At 57.9% G+C, this 25,300-nt stretch overlaps 1 protein-coding gene across 1 annotated transcript; it reads right to left on the bottom strand.

Moving 5' to 3' along the window:
- Positions 1-4,225: 4,225 nt before the first annotated feature.
- On the bottom strand, positions 4,226-6,889 carry FOXF1 (forkhead box F1). The gene is made up of 2 exons (XM_058528641.1): positions 5,896-6,889; positions 4,226-4,386 (listed from the first exon to the last, which is right to left on the bottom strand). Exons 1-2 carry the CDS (start codon positions 6,872-6,874, stop codon positions 4,226-4,228), a joined length of 1,140 nt encoding a protein of 379 aa, XP_058384624.1. The 5' UTR covers positions 6,875-6,889.
- Positions 6,890-25,300: the final 18,411 nt, after the last annotated feature.

The raw sequence follows: 25,300 nt of genomic DNA, 5'->3' as shown, positions 1-25,300 counted from the left end.
TGTGTCATACTGGAAGACGGGGAGTTTAGTGGTTCCCAAACTGGGTGCTCATGGGAAGTCCCTGAGCAGGGGGCCTTGTAAAATATAGATTCTTGCACCTTGTATGGCGCCCACCCCCCACCTCCTTAAATGTGCACACCAGCGGATCTCCAGAGGAGGAGGGTGGGAGATGGGTAGGTCCCGTGCCCACTCCTGTCTGGTTACCACAGAGCTGGGCCGTCGTCGTGCTCCTGACCAGCGTCACCTCATCAACCAACCGTTGCCCCCATAGGTGGCAAGGACAGTACTGCTAAATGAGGAGACCGAGGCTCAGAAGTGACGTGGTTGCCCAGGTCAGAAGGCGGCAGAGCGGGGATTCGAGCTTCGTGTCTCCACTACCTCAGGGAGTGTTGCCTGCTAGTGGGTGGTTTGAAGGTGAAGGCAAGGAGCCAGGCCTTCCTGCGCCACCACCTCCCTCCTCGTGCCCAGCCCTTCAGCCCCAAAGGGAAAAGAAAACAGTGGGACAGAGCAGGCCTCGGTGTGCCAGTCACCTTCCCATCGAAAGCGCACATCCTGAGCGCCTTCCAGCCGCCCGAGCTGCGGCCGGGACCTGGGACCTGGGACCTGGGAGCGAGCCCCAGGCAGCATGGGCCTGTCCAGCCTGCAGCTGGGAACCTGGCGGCGGCGGCGAGGCGCTGCTTCTGCCCTGCCAGGGCTGCAATGGGCAAAAGCCGCTGAGACTCGCGCGTGCCCGGGGCGTCAGCCCCGCGCGGAGAACCGCGGCGTCCTCAGGATGTGTAATCCACCAACAGAAACCCTATCGTGTACATCCTTGCCACTTCCCCGCCTCCGGGCCTTTTATTATTTGGGGGAGTCATACACTTAGGGCATCTTGACCGCATTGTTCCAAGACAAACCCTCTGAAGATATGTGCAGATTTTGAGTTAATTGTGTCGAGGATGCCCCTATGCTAGGAAGATACCCGTTTATGCATGCAGGGCAAGTGATTTTGCACCAGACTCAGAAGGGCCTTTACATTTTAAGCTGGTAACTTGCACATGCCGGGCAGGCTTTTGTGGCGGTGGGAGCTTTGCCCCGCGGCCCCTGTGCAAGCCAGGGCCGAAATGGGCCCTGCGGAAGACACAACCCAAGCGAGCGCCGTCTCCACGCAGCAGCAGCGGCGGCGTGGAGTCTCCGACGCGGGCGCGGAGGCAATTTTGCCTGAGGAATCTGGCCCTTTCGGGCTTGCCTGGAGCCAAGCTGTCTCTGCGGGGAAGGCTGGACTTTTCTCTCATCCCCAGGCCCCAGGTCAGTCCCGAAGACAGAGGCCAGGCACATCCCTGGGGTCCCCGGGCCGGTTTTCCTGCACAGGCCCCTCTGGGTGCCTCCTACCCAGCCCGGGCGGGACGTGGACGCCCTGGGAGATCTGCCTGAAATAAAGGCGCCGCCGGGGAGATGAACAGGAAGCCGGGGTTCGCCGTCGCCACGGACTCGGGTCCGGCGGCGCCAAAGCCACGCACAACTAGGCGCACGGAGGTCTCTGGCATGCCAAGGGGCCAAGCGAGTGGGCGCGGGGCCTGGAGACGCTGTTGAAGGAGACCAAGGAGCGCGCCGGCTGGGCTGGCATTGGGTTTCTCCTAATCAGCCCCACTTCCCCGGAGCCTCCGTCCTAATTGGGGCGCAGTCTCTGACAGAGGGAGGAGGGGGCCCCCCCGCTCTTGACTGCAGAGCTTGTCTGGATTCGAGCACAACGTTCCCGAGCTAGAGGCCTGGGGGCTTTTCTCTGGTCGTGTTTTCCTGGGCACCGGTGGGAGGCGGGGTATGCGGAGATGTGGCCTCCGCCGGAGCACCCTACCTTCTCCGCCCGCTACGAACCTGCTCCAGAGCGCAGGGCTAGGCACGTGTGGGGCGACAGACCGCTGAGTCAGGGAGACCCGGCCCACCACTTCGGCCTGCCCAAGACCCCGAGGGACCGAGTCTCCAGCCTTTTCCTATCCCCACTCGGCTTTATAGACAGCTGTTAGTTTGGGACATTAATTGCCCTGGTGAGTTTATTGATAATTTTGATGTAACAGAGCACCGGAGAAATTACCCTCACGTCCAAAATGTCAAATTTGAGAAGAACCAGGTTCAGAGGCTCACGACCCCACGATGCGGAGAAACTGCGGTGGGTCTCGAACCGCCGCATCAACAATGTCACTTGATTGTGTTTGTTTTCCTAGGTAGCCGGGAATTGGAATAGAAAGAGGGTAGTCAGAAGGAGAGGCAGGTTTAAAAAATGTTTCACACCCCCCCCCCGGATGATTTTGGGGGAAATATTACCGGATTGGAAACATCCTGTCACCCTGCTCTCCCACCAGCAGCCCTTTTAAACCTGCTCAAACTGTACTCGCTTCTCAATTGGGGAAAACCAAGTGTAGGGCACCAAAAAAAAACAACACAAAAGTTGTTTCATGATTTATAACAGCTAGAATATGGGAACAGTAAAGTCTGAACCTCAAAGTAAAACTCTCATTGGCGTTGGAGTGGCAAAAAATGTAAAAAATATGATTTGTACATATTTATATATATTTTACATATATATGGTTTTCCTGGGGGAAGGCAGACTACAGTTTTTCTTTAAACGTTTGATTATTTCTTGAAAACGAGAAATGACATTTAGAGGGGCAGAGGGCTCTTCTTAAAAAACAGGAGCCAAGAAAAATTGTTACTCTTCTCCAGATTTCACTTCAATGTGAAATGAAGAGTGAAAAGAGGAGGATTAGCCAACACATAAAAAAGAAAAAGAAAAAAAAGATTAAGAATCACCCCTATTTTAAATGAAAAAAAAATGTCTAGAGGTCCCAGATGGGTTTCTGCCTACATTTTGGGGTTTGGAAGATATTCTGCAATTCCAATCCCAATCTGATACTCATGCGATTTTATTTCTAGTTGATACAATGTTAAAGGCCAGGTACAAATGTTATACATTTTTATTTTTGTTCTTTTTTTTTAGGAAAAAATACACAAAGGCAAAACATCCTCAAATTGTCATTTTATACAGTGCAGAAGGAAATTTAAAATACGTGTCACAAACGCTGCACCCCAGCAGCCAAAATACTAAAAAAGGGGGGTAGTCCTTCATTTTATATATATATTTATATAAAACATATGGAAATTTGTTTTTACACAGATCGGACTTTGTTTCAAATTTACAATGGATATCTAAAAAAAATTCTACGCGGCAAATATTGCCAACAAAGTTACACCATTAATACTGATAAACGGAGGAGCCTATGCGGTGTTTCGATTATTAGGGAAAGAGTAGAATAAATAACAGGATGAGCCTTGCTAGAGTTTAAAAGTGCCTTAACCTTCCCGCGTCCCCGCGATCCTGAATCCGCGCTCCCGGGCCTGCCCGTCCCCGCGGCGGGCGCCCTGCTCGCCTGCTCTCGCTCCGGAAGATTCACAGTAGAAATCCGGAGACAGCCGGGGCTCGGGAGGAGTACACCCAGCAAGAAAGTCCAAAGAAAATTCGAAACAGAACCAGAAAGACTGAAGAGAAGGCAGGAGAGGAAGGCGGATGGGGACGGCAGAGGCCCGAGGGCCGGCCGCTTCTGGGCTCCTTCTGGTTTCTTTTTTAAGACGAACAGTGGCTTCAGAAACGCAAGTTGTTCCCACAAAGATCCACCTGTGGTCACGGAGGACTTCTGAGGTGGGGAGGGAGAGCGCGGTTTCTCGTCCCCCCCTTCCCTGCAAAAGACGGCTCTAAAAGGAGACTTGCGCATTCCAAGACATTCTTTCCAAAAAAATTAAAAATAAAAAGATAAATAATCAAAAAATAAAAGTATTTGATAATGACGGTCTCACGTGCTTGCCTTTTTTCTATAAACCTTCTCCACTTTTGCCATCGGAGGAGAAGGGGGGAGACCGCAGCAGAATCTTGTTTAGATGGTGAGGGTTTCCCCAACACAGCACCTTCTCGGCCGGTTTCAATTGGATCAATTGGATATTTATTTACCAACAGCTGCAGTCAGATCAGGCCCCGCCGCCACCATTTTTAAAAATTTTTGAGGGAGTGGGGGAGGAAGTGCCGACTACTGCGCTGGGTCTTTGCCTTGGGGACTCCTTTCCAAATAATCCGGTTGGGGAGGGGTCAAACCCTTTTCTTCTGCCGACGGTTATACCTCGAGAATAAAGCAGTTTCTGGCAATGGGTTCCGAGGTCCCTGCGCCGGGCCGGCCCGTGCCCGGAGGGCCCCGCGGCCTCACATCACGCACGGCTTGATGTCTTGGTAGGTGACCTGCTGGTGGTAGTAGGAGCCGCCGCCGGCCGAGTGCATGGACGAGGACGCCATGGTGTTGAAAGAGAAGACGAACTCCTTTCGGTCACACATGCTGGGCGACTGCGAGTGATACCGCGGGATGCCTGCAGGGCGAGAAGACAGGAGGGGGGAGTAAAGGGTTAGCGTCGGGGGCCAGAGTTCAAGGCGGAGAAGCGGCGCAGCCTGCGGGGCGCACGGGGCAGACCTGCCCGGCTTGGGCGCACGGCTCGCGCCTCCGCACACGCCGCCCGCAGCGCCCACACTGCCCCAGTTCCTGGCCCTCGGTTGGCCCGGGCTGCCCCGGCGGCTCAGGCCCTCGGCTGTGCGCCCCAAGGGAAGACCCCGGGATCCCGGCGACGATCCCTGCTCCCCGGAGCGCCCGCTGCCTGGGCCTGTCTTGCCTTGGACACCAACCCGGCACCCGGGGCTCCCGGAAGCCAAAGGGGAAGGGGTGAGGGGGGCCTGCCACGGACAAGCAGACACCAGGGAGGGCTCCGGCGGCTTCCACCTCCAGGGCAGCCCGTGGCCTGCGCCTGGCCACCGGGGCAGCTACCTCCCAACTCGAACGGCTGCTGAGGCCCTGGTGCAGCGAGAGGCCCGTGCAGGGAGCAGAGAAGCGGCAGGGCCATCTCGGGTGAAGGGCGTTTTCTCCAGGAGAGTGGATTCCTGGAGAACAGGGCCCTCCAGGGCAGATGGAGCCCAGGAGTTTGAAGCAGCCCCAGCAGGACGACCCCTGCAGAGAGGCAACCCTCCAGGCTGGCTCCTGCCGCCCGCAGGCTGCTGACAGCTGACCCCTGACAGGCCCTGCTTAGCTCACTCCACGATCTTTTTAGAACTAGGCCCAGAAGGCTGCTGGGGGCCAGTTCACGAAGGGAGACTGTTCTGAATCTTCTTTCTCAGAGGATGAGAGGGGGACCAGGGGACCTGAAAACCTGGATCCTGAGAAACAAAGAGTCTGTGGGGCCTGCAATTTTGAGCCTTGCTCTGGGCCTGGCCACAGCACCCCTCTTCCTGTCACCAGAAAGTGTCCCTGACTCAACGTTTGCACAGCCAGACCTGGTTCCCTGAAAGGCCGGGGCGCTGAGCTCTGAGCACTGGGCCCAGGCGGCGTTGGGCCTAACTCTTCCATTCGGCCGGGCGTGGAGGAGAGGTGGCTCTTCTGGCAGCTTTCTGGGTGACCCCCCCAGGGAGGGTGAGCCAGCCGGCCAGGGCAGGCGTCCCAGCTCCATCCTTGGTACTTGCTGAGGTGTGAGGGGCTATGGGACCGTAAGGGACTTAGAATATTGGGGTCTGAGTCTTCTTGGTGAGAATGGGGCCTACCTGGCCAAGCCTGGGACAGCCAGCAGCCAGGAGTTGAAACAGAAAAAGAGCAATAGAGATGCCTTGGCCCCAACTGGGGGCCCCAGGTTGCACTCACCCCTCAAAGGAGGGGAGGTGGGGCCGAGGGACAACCCGGGGTGCAGAGGCCTCCCCAGAGAGTTGGGGTTGGCACCCAACAGAAGTGGCCACCAGCTCTCGCCCAGGGCAGTCAGTGGGTTGGGGGGCTGGGTTCCGCAAAGGGCTCACAGATGTCGGATTCCCCCAGGGCTGGGACAGCCCAGCTCCCCACTCACCTTGCAGCTCAGCTGGGGCGTTGTGACTGTTCTGGTGCAGATACGGCTGGTCCAGGGAGTGCGTGGAGAGGCTGCCGGACAGGGGGTTAGCCGCGGGGTTGCAGGGGGACAGGGGCTGCTGCTTGATGTAGGAGGCGCCGCTGTTGAGCGCCGCGGAGGCCGAGGGCGGCCAGGCGGCCGGGGAGCCCGAGTAGACGGCGTGCGGCTCCATGACCCCACCGGCGGCCGCGGGCAGCAGCGGGGACGCCGGCACCGAGCTGTCGTGGTGCGGGTACTCGCCGGCCGCCGCGCCGCCGCAGCTGCCCATGTACGAGTGGCCGCCGTTGGCGGGCAGGTGGGGCACCGAGTGGCTGGGCAAAGCCATGCCGTCCACGTTGCCCGGCAAGTGGCCGTTCATCATGCCCAGGCCGCCCTCGAGCGCCAGGCTGTTGGGCGGGCACGAGAGGCCGCCGGCTGAGCTCTGGAAGCCGTAGGTGTCCGGGAGGTGGTTGAAGCCGAGCCCGTTCATCATGCTGTACATGGGCTTCAGCGCCTGGCACTTCCTTCGGAAGCCGCGCGGCCGCCGCCGAAAGGAGCCCTCCTCGAACATGAACTCGCTGGCCGGGTCGATGGTCCAGTAGTGGCCCTTGCCCGGCCGCCCGAGGCCCTTGGGCAGCTTGATGAAGCACTCGTTGAGCGAGAGGTTGTGGCGCACGGAGTTCTTCCAGCCCTGGTAGGCGCCGCGGAAGAAGGGGAAGCGCGCCTGCAGGAACTGGTAGATCTCGCTGAGCGTCAGGCGCTTGCTGGGCGAGCTCTGGATGGCCATGACGATGAGTGCGATGTACGAGTAGGGCGGCTTCTCGGGCCGCCGAACGCCGGCGTTCGTCTTCTTGGCCTTGGACGGGCCGGACGCCGCGGGATCCATGGCCGCGCCGCCTCCCCCGCCGCCGCCGACGCCGCCGCCGTGCGGTGGCTGCTGCTTCTCGGGCGCCGAAGACATCGGGTGGCTGCTGCCGCCGCCGCCGCTGCCGCCGCTGCTCTGCGCCGCCGACGAGCCGGGAGGAGGAGGAGGAGGAGGAAGAGGAGGAGGGGGGGCAGGAGGGCGAGGGGGAGGGGGCTGCGCGCGCGGGGCTGGCTGCGCCTCTGCCGTCATCGGCGGCCACTTCTCCCGAGCGAGCCTCGGCGTGCCCTCCCCCGCCCGCGCGTCCTCCTCGAGGAGCTGCTGGATCCGCCGGCGGTTGGCGCAGTCCCCCTCTCTCTCCAGCTCCCTCCTCCCCCACCTCTCTCTCCTCCCTCTTTCCCTCTCGCCCTCCCACAAGGGAAGGAGCCGAGCGGAGGCTGAGAGCAGCCTCTTTGCAGCGCGCGCAGAGGCCGCGAGGAAGCCCCCCACCGGTTTTCGGGGGAAGACACCACCTCCAGGGCCTGCGGCCGTGCGCTTGATGCCCGCCACCCGCGGCGCTCGGCTCCACGACTCCAGCCGAGGCCGCCCTCACTGCAACTTCTCTCGGCGGCGTCTCGCCGGCCGGCGTAAGACCCTCCAGGAGTTCCCTCCCCTCCTCGCCCCCCTCCGGCCCCCGCGATGGTGGGCGCTTAAAGGGCCCCCACCCTCGCCGCCCAGCGACCGCCTGCAGAACCCGCCCCGCCTCCACCAACCTGGCGAGCAAGTGTTAATGCGCCCTCGGCCCGCGGTTCAGCCCCGCTGCGCGCAGGACCCCGCCTTCCCTGCCCTGGTGGCGCGGAGGGAAACGCACCCCGGGTCCCCGGCCTTCCCCGACGCGTACAGCCTGGTGGCAAATCGCAACTGCGGCGGCGGCGGCGGCCTCCAGGTCCTAGCCATCGCGGGCACAGCTGGCTTGGCTACGGGTCCCCGCGACCGGCGAGCGTCTGTTCCCGCGAGGGACCGCCTACCCGTTCTCCCCGCCCCGGGAAGGACTGCGCCGCGCCCGGGACTTTTCGGACTCGCCCAGCAGCGCGCGAGCAGGCGGGCGGCCGCCGGAGCCGAGCGCGGGCGGAAAACGAAAGCGCTGGGCGGGTCGCTGCCGCTTTGTCTCCGGCGCTGTGGGCCGGTCCGGAGCGAGTGAGAATAGCTGGCCCTGCGGGGACCGAAACCGCACAGGCTCCCCGAACAAGCGGCCCCGCTCATTCACTCACTCATGCATTCGAGTACTCATGCACACACACGCGTGCACTAATGCACGTGCAAACCTGGTAAATTACGCAGAGGTGCAAACTCGCACCCCTGCGTGCGTCCCCACTCACGCATACACGGTGCTCAGGCGTGTGCGCGCCCGCTAATGCGCTCACTCACGCACACACAGTAGGTCCACAGGAGCTTAAATTCGCACCTACTCTCACTCACGTGTACACTAGCCACGCTCGGATCTGAACCCACACATAACCCAGTTGACTTCCCCCACCACCATACACGCACTGAAAACCCGCCTATTTGGCCCCGTAGCCCCGGTGTCCCCACTTTCCAAGAGCAGGTTCTGATTTCTCGTAGAAGGTAAAGGCCTTGGCAGGAAGTTTATACGGCTCAACGTAAACACGTTCTGGGGGATTCTTTAATAATAATAATAGAGAATTCCGCGTGCGCGGGGGGAGTTGGCCTAATGCCCCTGTGGGATCGGCCTGCCGCCGCCGCGGGGGCCTCTGACACTGCGCGCCAGGCCAGGTTCCGGAAAGCAGTCTGCGCGGGCGGGGAGCGCGGGCCTGGGTGGCCCTCGCGCGCCTGGCTGCCCGCAGCAGGGGCTTGCACGCAAGCCTTCCCCCACCAACCTCGTAGCGCTTGGGTTCGGGCTACGACGGGGTAGGGGGTACAGTGGCGCCGAGCGCAGGATCGCGTTGGAGCCGGGCGCAACGCGGCGCGCAGGGACCCAGGTGAGTGTTGCTCGCGCATAGACTGCGGGGCACCCGGCCGGCCTCTCGGCCAGGGTTGGGAGGAGGGAGGCGAGGGATGTTTTCGCGGGTCGTCGCGAGGAGCCAGGACGCCTTGTGCGTGTGCCGGGTTCGGAGTGCGGCCCGCGGCACTCTTCAAAGCCCACTGGCCTCTCGGGTTTCTCTGGCCTCCTTGTTCCCCGCTGACTCCCCTCCTCGCTCGGATGCCTTCAGCCTCGGTGGGTAGATGCCTGGTCACCTTCGGGGCGCCTGGCACGTCCATGCGAGGAGCTTGGGGGCTTGCCGGCGAAGCTTGCCCAGCGGTCTCCGCCTTCCCCGGCGGAGCCGCGCTCGCGGGAGATGAGAGTCACCTTGTCCGCGCTGTGCTTCCGCCCGGCGCTCCCGGCCTGGGCTCCGCGAGCACACAGCCCGGCCGGCCCTGGGAAAGGGCGCGAGTGTGGGACGTGACTGCCCTGTGTGTGGCTGTGTCTTCGCGCAGTCAGTTGCGCACTGGCAGACCCACCTCCACTTTACACAGCCCAGCCAGCATCCACAGACCAGACACCATGTGTACCGTGCACGGCCTCGAATACATCTTCCCGGCTAACACCCCTCACACAGGTCAGGCGCCCCCAACCCGCGCACGAGCGCACAGGCCTGCCCACCGCTGAAGACACACTTTCGGTTAAGGGTACACACTCCTTCCCTGGGCGTTCGCCCATGCACAGCCAGCCGCCCATACACACACAGTCGCACGCACGGCCGGTCCACACGAGCGCACGCACGTCCACGCACACACACTTTCTCACATTTTCTCCCTCCATCACTTTTTGTCTTTTGCCAAAAGGCAGCTGCAGGCTAGGAGGCCCCGGCGGCGACGGGAGGCAAGTTCCCGCGAAGGGGTCGCCACCGCCCGCTGCTGGGAGCACATCTGGCCTTTAGAAGAGAGGCGATCGGCGGAGGCAGCCCCGCTCCCAAGCTGAACCGAGGGGTGCGGCGCTTACCCCCGGCTCCAAGAAAGTGATAGTAACACCTCCCATTCTCTTGCTCCCCCCCCACTAACGGGGCGCTCCAAAGTGAGGGGGCTCTATAGAGCAGGAAGTTAGGGGCCCCTTTTTCCAGTGGCCCCCTTCCCTCTCAGGCCCTCCCCGGTTGGGAGGGAGGGAGCTGCAGGGTCCCTCTGTGGCTAACCCCTAGTTCAGTCTTCCTCCCTCCTGCACCTCACTGTCTCTCACCCGCTCCCCTTGGGGGCTCCTGTGTGTTTTGGGGTGAGGGTGCTTCCACCTTCCTGGGGAGGAAGTGTGAAGTCGGGGCCCCACCTGGCCTCCACTTACCTACCCCTCAGGCTCTGACAGCGGAAGGACAGCAGTTACCATGTCCAGGGAGAGGGGGCCCAGTGGCCTCTGAGCCTCAGGAATGTGGCAGATGGAGCTCTCCCCAACCCCTAATCTGCACCAAGGGGGAAGGTAAAGGTGGGGGCCTGAGAGGGAGGGAGCAAGAATGAGCTCCAAGCTCTGTAATTTGGAGGGGACCCCCCTCAATTCTGGGAAACACCACAGCCATAGCATGGAGGCTTTTCCAGGTGCCGGGAGACAAAGCTCTCAGCTCTTAAGATGCCTCTGAGAGCCCTTGCCAGATCTTGCATTTTGGGGATGGGGAAACTGAGGCCTGGTGAGGCTCTGGCCTGAGTCAGCCAGTGCTGCCAGGTGAACATGTCTCCACATTTCCTCTGTGGCCCCAAGGACAGACTATCATTGCATTTTACCCTCCCAGATGCCTCGTTACAGGCCAGGAGTGGAGAGAGTGGGGCTTAGAAATGCTTCTGTAGCCCCACACGCCCCTGGCTTCCCAAGTTCAAGGGCACAGAGAGCCCCGTTGGAACACTGATGGTGATAAAATAATAACCACTACAAACACAATAATAATAATAGGACTTATCGATTGCTGGCCATGTACCAGGTACTGATCATCACCTTATACACACCCCCTTGGATGTTCTTAACCTTTCTCTGGGCCGTGAATCCCTTTGATAAACTGTTGAAAACTACATCCTACCCCCCCCAACCAAAGTGCTACCTGCGACAGTTGTAGAATAATTTTCAAGGTTTCACCAAACACCGGGAGCCCAGCCATGAACCCATGACCTCCCATTCATGAGCCCAGGACCCTGGTTAAACGCCCCAAAGGTACTTGTTTAATCTTCACAGAAGCCCCTACCAAGTCAGCGTTACTCCTCCTTTTACTGATGGGCTCAGCAAGGTTACCCCATGTGCTGGGTCACCCTACAGAGCCAGGAACAAACTCAGGTCTGATTTCAACACCAGGGATGAATCCGCGACCACAGGGTGCAGGTCGGCAGTGGGCAGGGCAGAGAGACTCTCTCCCTGCAGACTCACAGTCATGGTCCGGAGTGAAGCCAGCCTCCACCACGTAGGGATGTTGCATAAGCTCTTTGTGCCTTAGTTTCTTTTGTTGGGGGGGGAGGTTGTTCGTTGATTTACATTTTTTCCAGCTTTATTGAGATATAATTGACACATAACTTGTATAAGTTTAAGGTGTACAGTGTGTTGATCTGATACATTTATATGTTGCAAAATGATTTCCCCCACGGCATGAGCTGCCGCCTGCACCCCATCACGTAGTTACCATTGCTTTTCCGCGGTGAGAGTATTTAAGATCTACTCTCTTAGCAACATTCAAGTATAGGATACAGTATTATTGGCTATAATCACCATGCTGACCTTAGTTTCTTCATCTAAAAAAATGGGACGAAAAATGGGACCTATTTCTTAGGGCTTTGGGGAGCCTTGGACAAGCCTGTGCAGGGAAAGGTGGGCTCTCCAGCAGAAAGAAACAAAACCCAGGGCCCAGCTGAAGGGGCAGTGGAGAAAATGCAGACGGGGATGTGGGCAGCTGTTTGCTCTTCGCTTAAAAACCCATCAAGACCCCTTCCCATCCCAAATCAAATCTGCGCCTCAGCGCCGGCCCCAGGAATCCCAAAATGGGGAGGGGGGTGTAAAAACAGACACGCCTGGATGTCTCCCACTCCCCAAGCCCAAGGTATTTTTACTGGCTAATTGCTTAAGTGAAGCCGCCCGGGCCGAGAGCGCGCGCGGTAACTCGAGCAGGGAACCAGATCCAGCTCGGATTGTGCCCGAGCCGGCCGGGCAGGCGGGGGCAGGGTCGGCCGCCGACCACCCACCGCGAGGGCAGCCGCCCTGCTCGCCGACCGCCGACGCCACGGCCCCTGCTCTGCATTAGCGCCGGGCCTGGGCCACCCTCGCCCCCGCTCCCTCGAACCCCTTCCAGGCGGCGTCCAAAGGCGACATAAGGTAGGGCGGGCCGGGCCCTAGACCGGAGGTGGGCGTTGGGCAGTAGGGAAAGCCACCTGGCCTGGGGGCCTCGACAGGGAGACGGGAGGGGCTGGGGGGGATATCTATGAGTGAAAATGCACCTTTAGGGACGGGGGACTGTGCAGAGAAACGTCAGAGTACGGAAGAGAGAAGGCATTCCCCCTCCCCTGGATTATAAAATGATCTGTGCACAAAATCAGTGGGATATTTCTCTGCACACTCGAGATGTGCACACATATCATGCATGCCAGCGTGCATAATATTGCCCAGAGGGGCAAGAACGGTAGACCTAGAGAGGCAGCGAGATCAGGTGTGTGTACAGTGTGTGCACAGAATAGCATGAGGCGTGCAAATAGAACGCATTTCCTACACTGAACATTATAAGATGTGGGTATGGGGTAGCGACTTCGTGCGTAATGAATATTTTAAGATGTGACACAATTTTAAGATATGAACAATATAGCACATTATATGTGCTGAATATTCGCATACAATATGAAGTGTTCCATACAAAAAACGTTATAAATGTGTAGAGTATAGCAGGTTAACCATAGGGTAGAGTCTGGGGGTGTGTACAATATAATGTTTTCCAGAACAGAATATTGTAGGCTCTGCAGACCATATAATATAGAATTACATAGACTGGGGTAGGGTGTGTGTATGATAGAATGGGCGCTATAGTACATGATATGGGTTTACACGAACATTGTAAAATATACACAATTCGACGCCTGTGGCACAGAACACCATGGGCGATTGTAGATGATTCGGTGTGCACCCTGGGTACCGCATATTGCAAGGAGAGGGGTCTGCATGGTGATGCCCTGTCTCGCCAAGCGTCAGGCAGTGTGTTTACAGTAGAACATGGCAACGAGAATGCAAGGCTGTCAGGAGGTTTGCTTGCAATCTAACACGCAGTAATAAAAATGCAGCAATCACACAGCTAACGGTTATTGAGGCCTGACTCTGTGCCCTTCCTGGGCACATCGAGGTCATCGCTAGCTGATGGAACCCCCACTATAACTCTGTCAGGCAGGTTCTGTTTTGATTTCTGGTCCCAGAGAAGCAAAGTGACTCTCCTACTGTATTTTTGCAGCGCTGGAGCGACTTTTCCGCACTTTGTCGTGCTGGGAAGGGTGGGCGGTTCTTGGAGCGGTATGGAGATGTGGGGACCATGCACCTCCTGTGTGGCTCTTGGAGAGGCTGTGAGATGGGGACCCCGTAACCCTCTCTCTGTGTCTGGCACAGAGACGAGGCAGAGACAAGAGATGTGTGTAGAATGAGCACTAGAAGGGGCCCCGAATCCTGGGGAGCCCAAATGCCTGAGTGTGCTGGGGCCGTTGGGAAAGCTCCCAGTCTGAGCCACATGCCCACACTTTGGGGTGCTGTCCCTCCTTGTGCCCATTGCTGCCCAAGCAAACTCCAAACCAAGGTAATCTCATTGGCTCCTCTTGTCCATAGCAGCCAGATTCTGGGGCCCTGGAGACTCTTCGTGGGGTACCCCTGAGGAGGAGAGAGAGGCAGCACCCTCTGGTCTCACCCAGCCCTGCCACACCCCCACCTGTGCAGACCACCAGGGCCACGTTTGGGGAGCAGCTGGGACAGGGGTTCCCCTGCGCCCAGGCTCTGGCAGTTAATCTCCCCTGTCAGCTGTACATTAGAGAGAGGTTCATATTTTGGTCAAGAAAAAAAACAAAGCTCATGCTAGCGCTGCAGCCCGGAGCTTGCCGCCTCCACTTGGCCCTTTTACCCGAAAGCACGCATTTTCCATGACGTTCTTCAATGAAATATTTGACAACATTGCAGCCCAGGAATTTACAGCCCTCTTCCCTGTGAGATTTTTGGGAGTTTTCTGGCATTAGCCGTGCATACTGCTCTAAGAAACAGAGACCGCTCTAGGGACATCGAGCACCCTGGCGCTCCCATTCCGGATGCCTGGCCCGTCTGCAGCTCTCCTTCCCACAGAGGCAGGCTCCCAAGCATCCCGATATATTTTTATCCCCGCTGCCTGGACAGCTGTGCTCGGAAAGATGGCGAGATGTTCCTTCCAGGATGGGTGTGTGTGTGAGGATGTGTGTGTGTGGGGGGGAGAGTGTGTCTCCCAGATTTTGTTTCTGAGCAAAGGATCCACACAAAAGGAGAGGGTGGATGCTCAAAAGGTGCAGCAGAGAGACCAGGACTGCTGCTCAATGCTTACTCTGCCCATGGGGCTCCCAGTGGCCGTAAATCCTTCTGAGTTGGGAGTGAGGGACAGTGTAGACAAAGAAGATGAAAAATGAAAGGGTTTCCAAAAAACAAACAAACAAACCAAAAGGAAAATATAAATTAAATTTCAAAGGCCAGGTATTTTCTGTTTCTCAGATTTGAGGGGGAGATAATTCAGATACATATGCAACCCCCTAGGGGAAGACAGGGTCAGAATAGAGTGAGACCAGGGAAATGAAGGGCCGGGCAAAGCGGGAGGTGAAAGGGAGACGTGCTCAGATTTGTTTCTTAATGAAAAGCAGCAATTTGCCCCCAGAAACCTGCCCGTGTGTGCACTTGAAATGTGCCCATCGGTCTCCATTTATAGGTGGTAACACTCTGTTCCCATTTAGAGGGTGTTGCAAATGATGAAAACAAGTGTTATTTTTAGGGAGAAAACACAATCGGCTCAGCCCTGGCACAGCTCAGGAAGGGAGGTACAGAGGACGGGGCTCTACCTGCCTGAGGGTACAGCCCACAGCCCAGGTTTGCTGAGAAAATGGAGGTGACACCCTCTCCCCATGAGGCTCCCCGGTCTGGTGTGGGTCCTTTTGTGGCAGCCGGGTTGTAACTCGGCTGCCCCGGGGACCCTTGGAAGGTTTCCACTTGGGTGCGCAAGGGCTGCACAGCGCTCAGCCTGCTGTCTGCACAGTCGACTGGAGAGCCAGCTCCTGTGTGTGCGTGATGTGGGAGAAGGTGACACAGCTCCCGGGAAGTCAGAGCTGGCCGGGTGGAGGCGGTGCTGGGCAGCCTGCCCTGTGCACTAGAACAGAGAGGCACAGATGGCCGGGAGACATGGAGACCCTCCCCTCCCTAGAGAGAGACCGGGATATTCAGTCATCAGAACCCAGAGACATGGAGGTCAGAGAGACAGAGAGTGAGGCCCCAAGAGACACACACAGAGACTGTGAGAGAATCGGGTGAGAGAGACACGAACAGACGGAGAGCAAAGCCAAGGGTGAGAGAGAGAGAGAGATCACATGGATGGATGGATTCCTGGGGTCTGCTTGGGGGGGTGGGGGACATCTAGAAAGCTAGGGGCAGTGGATGGGGTCAGGCAGGGAGGCCCAGACCACTTGGAGTGAGGAGTGTTTGTGAGAGGGAGAGAGAAGGAGAGAGAGACAGAGAGAGAGACAGCAGGAGACAGGGAGGGAGGAAGAGAGCTGGAGAGAGAGAGGGATGTGTCAGAGGCACAGCCCCTGCCGGGCACACTCCTCTCGGGGCTCCAGGAACTCAGGCAGGCAGTGGCCCTGATGTCGGAGTTGCCCTGCATCCAGTTTTCCTGGGAGCGCCCCAGACCTCATCCCATTTAGCCCTGGGGTGGGGCTTCCCCAAGAAAGTCAGGGAAGGTCTATGTGTGGGCCCTTTTCGGTGTCTCTGGGGCTGTTTGTGAGTAAAGCCAGAGGAGGCCATGGGCAAAGCAGACCAAGGAGACTGAGGAGAGCCTTGGCAGATGATTTAACCTCTGGGTGCCTCAGTTTCCCTGTTTTAAAGTGGATATAAGTCAGTACCCATGCCCAGAACTGGCCTGAGGACCGGAGGACAAATGCCAGAAGCACTCGGGGCAGAGTAGGGTGGGGGTGGACACCACCAACTGGAACTCGGGCAGAATTGTTAAACAAACAAAACCCCATTGAGACTTGGCTCCACTGCTCTGTGACCCAGGGCTGGTGGCCTTACCTCTCTGTGCCTCAGTTTTCTCATCTGCAGAAGAACAGTGATAGTACCTCCCCTCTGGGTAGTTGAGAGGATTAGACAAATGAGTCATTGTTAGCCTGGTTGTTGTTATTTGGGGTGCGGGGGCTGACTCCTCATCCCCTTCTCCTGGCAGTCCCTGAAAGCCTGTGCGGCCCCGGCCTAGGGACTTGGCTTGACAGGACCAAGGCTTTGGTGGAATGAACACAATAGGGGAATGAGCTCACGTGAGACTTTGGACAAGTCCTCTCCCCTGTGGGCTCCAGTGAGACATGCCCCCTGGGCAATGTGGCAGGGCAAGTAGCTTGAAATCCTGACACCCCCTCCAGAGAGCACAGTCAGGTGGAGAAGACCCTCCCGGGCCATGGGGCGCCTAGGAACCGGCTTCCTGACACATGGGAGGATGATGCCCACCACACACACACCAGCCAGACTTGGTCCCTGGTCACCCTCTGCAGTCAACAGAACCCCTATCTACCCTCACAGGGTGGCCACCTGGAGCAGGGGCCTGGCCGGCCAAAGACCTGGGTTAGAATCCCACCTCCCTGCCCCAGCTGCTGTGTGACCTCTGCACAGCTTCTTGACCTCTCTGAGCCCCCTTTCTCATTTGCAGGATGGTGAAAATAAGGGTATCTCCACCCTAGGGCTGCCGGGAAAACTAAATGAGAGGAGCATGGTCATTAGAGAATCACTAACTGCCTGCTGGGTCCCGGCCTGGGCTGAGGAGTTGCTGAGCCCATTTCCCAGACAGGATAGCAAGGGACAGCAAGGGCTCCACAAATGTGCCATCAGTTATAAGACATTTCTCTCCCTCCTCCTGACTCTGGGCTGCCACTGGCAAATCCTGGAAGAAGACTGGAGACTGTTGCCCCCCTAAACTCAGAGGCTCCACTTAACACACGCCCCCAGCTTTCCACCGCAGGTAACAACAAAATAACAGCCTCCAGCCTTCTGTCCACCCTGTCCCCTCCCCCACGGGGTGGGGGGGATCTGAGGTCTCCCCAGGAGGCCCCAGGAACTCCCACCCTCCCTTCCTGGCTCTGCCCCCCCGACAGTCCAGTTTCTAAGATACGCCAGGGCGGTGGTCGGCAGGAGCCTGGCCTGAACCTGGCAATCTCTGTACCAGCTTCTGCCTTGCTGGGGCAGCAAGGGGGAGCACTTAGCCCCTAGACTGCCCCCTCCCAGGGTCTCCAGGGAAAATCTTGACCTCCGCTCTTTTTGTGGCACGGAATTGGGGCAAGAGGGCTCATAGCAATGCAGACACTGCAGCAGCCCTGGCTTAGCATCTTGGAGGCTGAGAGGTCACGGTCCCCCAGGAGCCTTCCTCCAGTGGATTCCTTTGACTGGGGGCTCTGACTCGCAGGGTGCTAGGTCTCCCCCTGGAGTGAGTGCAGACGCCCATCCAGCTGCTGCTCCTCACACCTAACGGTTGGAGCTTCTTGCCGTTTAACATGTGCTTTGTCCCTTTTTACCATTATTATTTTTGCTCTCTCTCAATGTCACTTTGTTGCCAGCCGGCGCTTTCCACCCTGTAGAATTTAAAAATCAAACTGAAGTGGAAACTTAAAGCAGCCACTCAAACTTTCTAGTCCTTTTATTTTGAAGCCTATTTTCTCAATGCTCGAGATGCACCAAATCCTTGAACAATTTGGTCACACATGGATCCTACCTGGGGTTCGTTTTTAAGAGTAATTTCCTTGGGGCACTTGGTTTTCAGACATGCATTTCATGTCTCTACCCCAGCACCAATTAATTGTTATCCTGGGTATTTTTTCTTAATAATCAACAATTACCTGCAACAGCTCTCTCTCTGGCAGGGAAAGATGTATAAGACCGCTATTTTTAAAAGCACAAACCTCAAAATATTTTAAACATTTGGTTATATTCCCAGGGTCAAAGCCGATCCTTTTATCTCGCCTCTCCTCCCACCTCCCTTTTGGCTGTTAAAACTTGAGACCGAGTGAGGTCCACGTGGCAGCCGCAGGCAAAGCTTCCACCGAGGTCTTTCCCACCTCCCCAAATTGGGCTAAGACCCATTTAATTCGCCATGAAAACTAACTCAATTAGGAATCAAATTCACTCTTTTTAAGAGACCAGTAATAAGTGTTCTAACGCCCCCTCGCCACCGCCCCCGTGTTTCTCTCCGCAAAGCAGGCTTTTCTGAAGGACTTGGCTTCAGGGCAGCGGCCCCTCGCCACCGCCTACCTGCCCCTGACTCCTCTCTCTCCCCCCTTTTCGAGCCGCCGAGACTCACTCCGGGTGTGCGAGTCTGCTCGAGCATTCTTGACGTTGCCTCCCAGAAGGGACTGCCGAGGGCTGGCGTTCGGCCGAGGCGGTGCGTCTGACTCCCGCGGGCAGCCCGGAACGCGTTTCTCTCCGCACGGACCAGGCCTCCGCGGGGCTCTGGGTGCGCCACCCCTCGAGGCTGAGGCTGGCCCCGGCTGCGAGGTGGCTCTGCGTCCCCCGAGGCCCCGGCGGCGGGAGGATCCCGGGCAGACCCGGCTGGTTACTGCTGCTCTCGTTCTTCGACGAAGCAATTATTTTAACCGTGGTTTGGGCTAATGATGGGTTCTGCCAGCGTGAACGCAGTGTTTATTTTACTTCGACCATCCCGGGAAAGGGGGTGCGCGCCTGGGCGCCGGGTGAGGGACGCTGGAGCTGCAAATCCGAAAACTCTCAGGCTGGGGAAAGGTCTTGGTTGGTGGGGCCAGTGAGCACCCCTTTCTCGCTCGCTTGGCCCTGCCTCGGTGGGAGCTGAGGGGCGGACTCAGCCTTCTCGCGCGCGCGTCTGAGCAGAGAGGCTGGGGGGCCTCGGGGCACCTGGGCGCACCCGGGCCTCGCGCTCGTGGAGAGGCACCTTCTGGAAACGAACTCCGCGCGCGTCTCCAGGCCCCGACGCCCCCCTTTGACGGTGGTGGGACTGCCCAGTTTCGGATACCGCGGCCTGCCGGGCGCACGAAGGGAGAGGGGCAGATAGGAAGGTTCTGGGCGCTGGACTCTGGGATGCAACCTAGGTTGCCGCTAGAGGGTGACGCCTAGATCGAGGTCTAAGGTCCATGAAGCTGGGGTGCCTCCAACCGGGTTTGTTTGTTTTTCCCTGCAAAACCGGGAAATGCACTTTGAGTGCCAGATTGCTTGGGACGTATCTATACAGGTAATGGGGTAATGGGAACTAGCGGATACCAAAGATTATGCAGTAACGTTAAGGGGGAAAATGCACGTCAAAGTTCTCACACTTGGTCAATTCGCGCTACGTTGTCTGGGACCGGAATTATACGGGAAACTGGCTCTGTTCTCCACCTGCCTGTGCCTGCCATAGAGGAGCCTGCAGCCGGGTCACTGGACCAGTCGGGCTGATTTCTCAATGCAGTCTCCAAACCCCCCTAATTTTTGATTCGGGCGGGCGCAGGGCCGCAGTGGGGGCACAGACGGGGTGGAAGCGTCGGAGCGCGGACAGACCTCAGGCTCCCGCTGACTCTGGTGAGCTCCGACTGGGGCCCGGAGGAGATCCCGCTGGGCCCAAGGAACCCGTGCACACGCACCGGTGCAGGCTGTGGGCTTGCAAACCAAGGAGAAGGACTGCGTGAACGCGGACGCGGGAGGCCGGCACACAAACGGGCGCCGCCAGATGGTCACTGTGTCCACTTACTCAGTGCCCCCCCCATTGCTCTTCCCCCACCAAAAGTCCACCCCAGCAAGCGTAAGCCTCCAAACCCAGGCCGGAGGTCCCAGCGGTGTCTCCCCCCGCCAGCCAGCCCCTTCCCTCAGCCCCCCGCCAGGCGTCCCGCCGAACGGAGACCGCACTCGTTCCAACTCAATTAACTCGCTGCAAGGCTGCCGCCGGCGACGGGCTCGTCCTGCAATTAGGGCCGCGCCGGCGCGGGCGGAGGCGGGCGCAGGTAAAGAGGAACCAATTTGCCCCGAGGCTTTATCAACAAGTGGCTTAACTAGGAATTTACGTTGACAACTCAGCACCTCGTCGGGGCTCCGGCGGCGGCCAGCCTAGATGACAAGCTGAACTCTGGGGGGCCGCCGAGAGCCGGGAGGCCTGAGGCTTCAAAGCCACTCGGAGGCGGCTTCGGCCTGGGCCCCGCGCGCCGGACCCCGCGCGCCGCGTGGACCTGGGCGCCCCGGGCGCGCCGCGAGGACAGGGGTCCTGGCCAGCGGGCGAGCGTAGGCCGGTGGGCGCTAGGCCGTCTTTCCCGGCGAAGTAGGTGGCCGTGTATATTTTTGTTCAAGTGGTGTTTATGTTAATGAGAAAAAGATGGAATTACAAACAGCCCGGTGATCGCGCTGCAGCCCCCGGACTCGCGGTGCTGCGTCCCAGGCCCAGTCAAAGGGCACGAGCCGGGCTCAGGGCCTGAAGCGGAACCTCCTCCCTCCCTTCCTCTAACCGAGTGAAATTGGCATCCCCACCCCAGACCCCAACCCCGCAGTAGCACCGTCAGGTTTCTGGATAAGAAAAACCCTAATTTAAGTCCCGCAGCGTCTTTTTTAAAGCGCTCCCAGATAACCCAGTGCCTCTGGGGGGGCACTCGGTGGGATTGGGCCTCCCTCCTCCCTCTCACCTCCGCCTTTCCCTTTTCTTTTATTTTAAAATAATATCATTAGCTCTGGCTTGACAATTGCTTCCCTGCCCGGGTGACTTTTGTCTGGGGAAAAGCAGTTGTCTTTCTATAGGCCGCTCTGATGCCCCCATCCCAAGAGAAAATGTTCTCTTTTTCCCAGCACCCACCACCCTCTTCTCCTCCCTTGGTTGGAAAGGACCATGGCGGCGCCTGCTGGCGTGTGACTCCTTTTCTTTAGTGAAATGAGCACCCAGAGTTAAAAAAAAAGCAGGACCTAGCTGGAGTGAGAGCTCCACTGGCAGCCGGTGAAGAGATTCCAACTGCGCGGGAGGCTGTGGCTGGGCGGGATGCGTGTTGCCTGGGCCAGGGCAGCGGGGCTCGGGCACCATGCCCCTCGGGGATCACGCACCCCAGGCCCCTCTCCAAACACTGTGCGGCCTGCGTCTCCAGACGCAAAGTGAAAGGGAGACTGGTGAAGGGCTAGAGGAGTGGAAAATTCAGTGCCTTGTCTAATCTTTTCCTAGAAGACCTTGGACTGGGGAGATTTTGGGTTTCCCGATACATTTCCACAGCTCTTCAGCACACTCTGCTTGTGTAGACGCTGCTCAGCGCCCTTTCCAAGCAGTTCAGTTTTGGATTTAGTGCACAGGGTGCCCTGCTGGCTGCAGACGGAAGGCAGCGGCCTAGAGAACACCTCCTCATGAGGCTTCCAGCCTGGAGAGCAGATCTACCAGCAACTCTGGGGTGCCACATTCCCCGGGTTTGAGTCTCTGCTTCCCCCATCACTACAAAGCAAACCCGTTACTCCAATAGGCTTTGAAGGCCAGGCTCACCCTGACTGGGTAATCCTCCTGGCACCCCAGCAGTAAAGAAGTCGAGGGAACCAAAGAAAGAAAACTATCTCAGGGGAGAGGAAAAACAGGAGGATAAGTACTCAGCTGAATTAGAATTCTGCACATAGACTTTCTCCTGTTGGGAAGGAGAGTTGTTTTTAGAGTGATTCATTCTGACCCTTAGGTTTAAGGAGAGTGGGTGCACTCTCCTTGAGGGGGTGAGTCACACGGGGTGGGGGAAGAGTCAATTTGAGGACCATGGCCCTTCTCTCCTCTGCCACCTCAGGGCTCCATGCCAGCTCCTGGAAACTGACCTGGGACCCCTTTGACGGGGTTGGGAGGTATCTGTTTGCCCGGAGGTATCTGTTTGCCCCCCGGGTCTTGGGTAATGGAGTCTGTGGACCTGTTGTGTGTGGGGGGAGTGTTCCTAAGTTGAGATGAAAGGATGTTGAGGGGGGAAGTGCAGAACTAGTTGTGTGGGTGCATTTGGGGAAAGAGCCCCACCAGCTTTCATTGGCTGCGCAAAGTCCCTCACACACCCCCTCCCACCTAAGAACCACCAAGACCGACAAATTGTGCCTAAGTTGGTTATTGGCACCTCTTTCTTTCAGAGGTGCCGTTTGTCAAACGTGTGCGCTCTGCTGACACTCCCTTGACGGCTTTTGCAGCCTTGACATTGAGCAGCAGAGAGAAAGATCCAGAGGGGAACCCGGGTGCTGCGCACAGCACCCTCTGCTGCAGCAGGCTCGAACCCGCCCCTCTCCTCCGGGCGTGGGGTCACAGGTTCCACCGGGACCATGTTTTTCGTGCAGAAGGGCTGGGGTCACAGGCCCAGGGGCTGGAGACCCAGCGCAGTTGCTTCCCAGGGTTCCTGCCCACCTGGCGCCCTGGTCCGCTCCACGCCGCCAATTTGTCTGCCAGTGTGCGTTTTATTCACTCAGCAGCCTTCAGCAGGTGCCGGGGCGCCCTCATCCCCGGCTGCCTTTGTGTTCTCACCAGCCGGACAGATACAGGAGGTTTGTGTTGGGAACACCTCGAGCTGGCGTTTAGTCTTTCGCGATTGGTGGCCAAGGCGCATCCTGAACCGTGCGCCCCGCTGGCTGGCCTTGTGTTCTGCCCGTGCAGGTGGGAGTAGCTTTTTTCTGAAGGGCTTTGGAAAGCATGGGGCCAGGCGAAAAGAGGGAGCGGATCCCTCGAGGGCCCCTCTGCAGGGTTAGCAGTTGCCCTTATCCGCCCACACGGGAGGGTTCCAGGGGCAGCGCCGGCCGAGGACCCGCACTGGCTGCGCTTGGCTGCTGAGCCTTCACCGCCTTGGCGGCCTGGCCTGGGTGCCGGGGGAGCCGCTTTCTCCACCGGCACCACCACCACTTTCTCCGGCTGGCGGATGCCGGAGCCGAGCCCTGAACTCGCCTTCAAGCTGGCGGGGCCCCTTCTGCGCGTCCCAGCCATTTATTCCATCCTGCAATTAAACCCGAGGTCAAATATCTCCTTAACGACGCTATCAGGCCAGCGGCTCATTATGGCGTATATTTAGCCATAAACTACGGGTTGTAGCGAAAAGGAGATGAAAATTATTGTGTTCTGGGAATGAATCCTTTTAGCAGAAACCAGAGCTGTTATTTACCAGGGAGAACTAAGTACAGGCTGGGCTTCCAGGCGACCCCAGGCGGGACGAGCCGCACTTCCAGGCCCTTTCCGGCTTTGCCTGTGCCCCCGCCCCAGGCCTGGCACAGAGCTTGGCCTCGTGCTGCTTCCCGAGGCCCAGAAGGCGCCGCCTCAGGGCGCACCGGGCCTCCGAGGGGCAATATCACTAAGTGGCAAAGAGGGCGTTTACATCCGCAGAGTCTGGTCTTGGCTCCCGAATTTGGAGTTTCCCCGCAGCCCGCTTGCCTGGTTTGCAGCCGGAAAGCCGTCGGTGGTGCTGTAAGAATGTGGCACGGCAGCCATGCGTGGAGTGGCCTGGAGCTTGGTGGGCTCAACACATTTGACTTCTAGAGTGGGTCCACTTCTGCTGTGCAGCCTTGAGTGGGTTACCTAACCTCTCTGCACCTCAGTAGCCTCACCTATAAAATGAGAGAGAAGTCGATATCCCCCTGGGAGGCTCAGGAGAATTAAATCAGATATTAATGTGAAGGCTGTAGCTCAGCTCTGACCCAGGCAGGTAGATCAGTAAATGATGACTAAAAGAAAAACCATGAAGATGCTGATAAAAAAAAAAAATGTCTGGGCTCCTGAGATGAATGAATGAATGAGGCCACTTAGGTGAGAGGGTATGGGAGACGTGGAGTGCAGGGTTGGACAGACCCAAGTGTGACTGGGGCCTGGGCCACCAGCAGCTGCCCTCGCCAGCTTGGATAACTTATTTCCCCTGCTCAGGCCCCAGGGCCCTCGTGTCGGAAGACTGCCTGACCCAGAGTTGCCCGGAGTAGCTGAGCTCTGCTGCCTGGGCTCCAGTGCAGAGCTCCACATGAAAGAAGATGCTCAAATGTTATCTCACTCCCCGCCTCCCCCATCCCAACATCCTGGATGTCAAGGTGGCTCTGGTTGGAACCAGAGGCCTCCAGATACACTGGTGACATTCGGTGTGGCCCTGGCAATGCTGGGGGGATGGGGATTTGTGTGGGCCGAAACCACCCCAAATTTAGCCTCTCAGGAAGTGACCGGGTGACCCACAAGCTACAAATATTTGGACAAATGAGACGAGGGAGTCCCAGTCTAAATGTTTGCCCAAGGCCTCCGAGGGAGTAGATTAATCACGGGGCTAATGGGCCCCCTCCCAGGCAGGGCAGGTGTGTCCTAGAGGAAAGAGGCTGTGGCCCCCCACTGCTGCTGGCCAAGGCCCAATTTCCCTGGCTTCCAGGCTGGGCAGGACACCCAAGTCTCTATCCCTTCCCCACGGACATCCTGCGTGGAGATTCTGGGAGCTCCCGCCAGATAGATGTGGGTTGTGTTGGGGCACGAGCAGATCCCCTAGACCCCTGCTGTTGAAAACACGCACACACACTCACACAACAACCAGATCTCCAACACTGCCTTCTTATGGCAGCCTCCCGCTGTCCTGGGGCACTGTCCTTCCAGCCCACCCATTGCCTTTCTTCCGCACTGCCCATCTGAAAACAGACAGCAGGGAGTCCTGGGCGTCCTTCTGAACTTAAGTCCTGCAGAGGGAGGGCTGCCAACACTCTTTCTTCATCTTTACTCATCATGGCCATTTCTGGAGGTGTCCGAAGTTCCGAAGTTCCGAGAGGGAAGTGCCGGATGGTGAGATGATACTGTGCTGTCACTCACAGCTGTGTGACCTTGGCCAGGTCCACCCATCTCCAAGCCTCTGCTGCTGCTTCTGAGAAGTGGGGCTTCTGTGCTGGCTCTCTAGAGGCCGGGCCTCCTGCCTCTGACGTCAGATGATGCGACCCTCCTTCTCAGTCTGGTGGGCTTGCCTCTCGCTGGGGCATCACCCCGTCACCAGCCCCATCCCCTGCACGAAGGACACCCCAGGCTTCTCTGATGGCTCAGTGGCCAGGGGGGCAGGGGGCACAGGGAGAAATTCAACAGATTTAATCATATGGTAATGCTATTCAGTGATGTTACAAGATGTAATTTTTGTTGATTGATTAATATAAATATATATGTGGTTTGTTGCTCTAAGACAATGTGCATTAAGGGCTTGAGTTTCTTTGGGCTGCACAGTGTATTACTCAGGAACTCCAGGGGGCAAAAACGAGAAAGAATGATCAGGCAGAAAAGGCATAGACGCGTTGCTGGATGATTCCACTCATAGGTGAGTCCAAAAGTGCCGACTTAGACAAACTGTGGATTGAATGAGAAACAGGGCTTCATGCACAGGGCTGGCTTCCTT

The sequence above is a fragment of the Diceros bicornis genome, chromosome 32 (genome assembly GCF_020826845.1).
Source record: "Diceros bicornis minor isolate mBicDic1 chromosome 32, mDicBic1.mat.cur, whole genome shotgun sequence".
Taxonomy (NCBI): domain Eukaryota; kingdom Metazoa; phylum Chordata; class Mammalia; order Perissodactyla; family Rhinocerotidae; genus Diceros; species Diceros bicornis.
The sequence above is the reverse complement of the archived record's forward strand: the minus strand, read 5'-3'. Positions and strand labels throughout refer to the sequence as shown.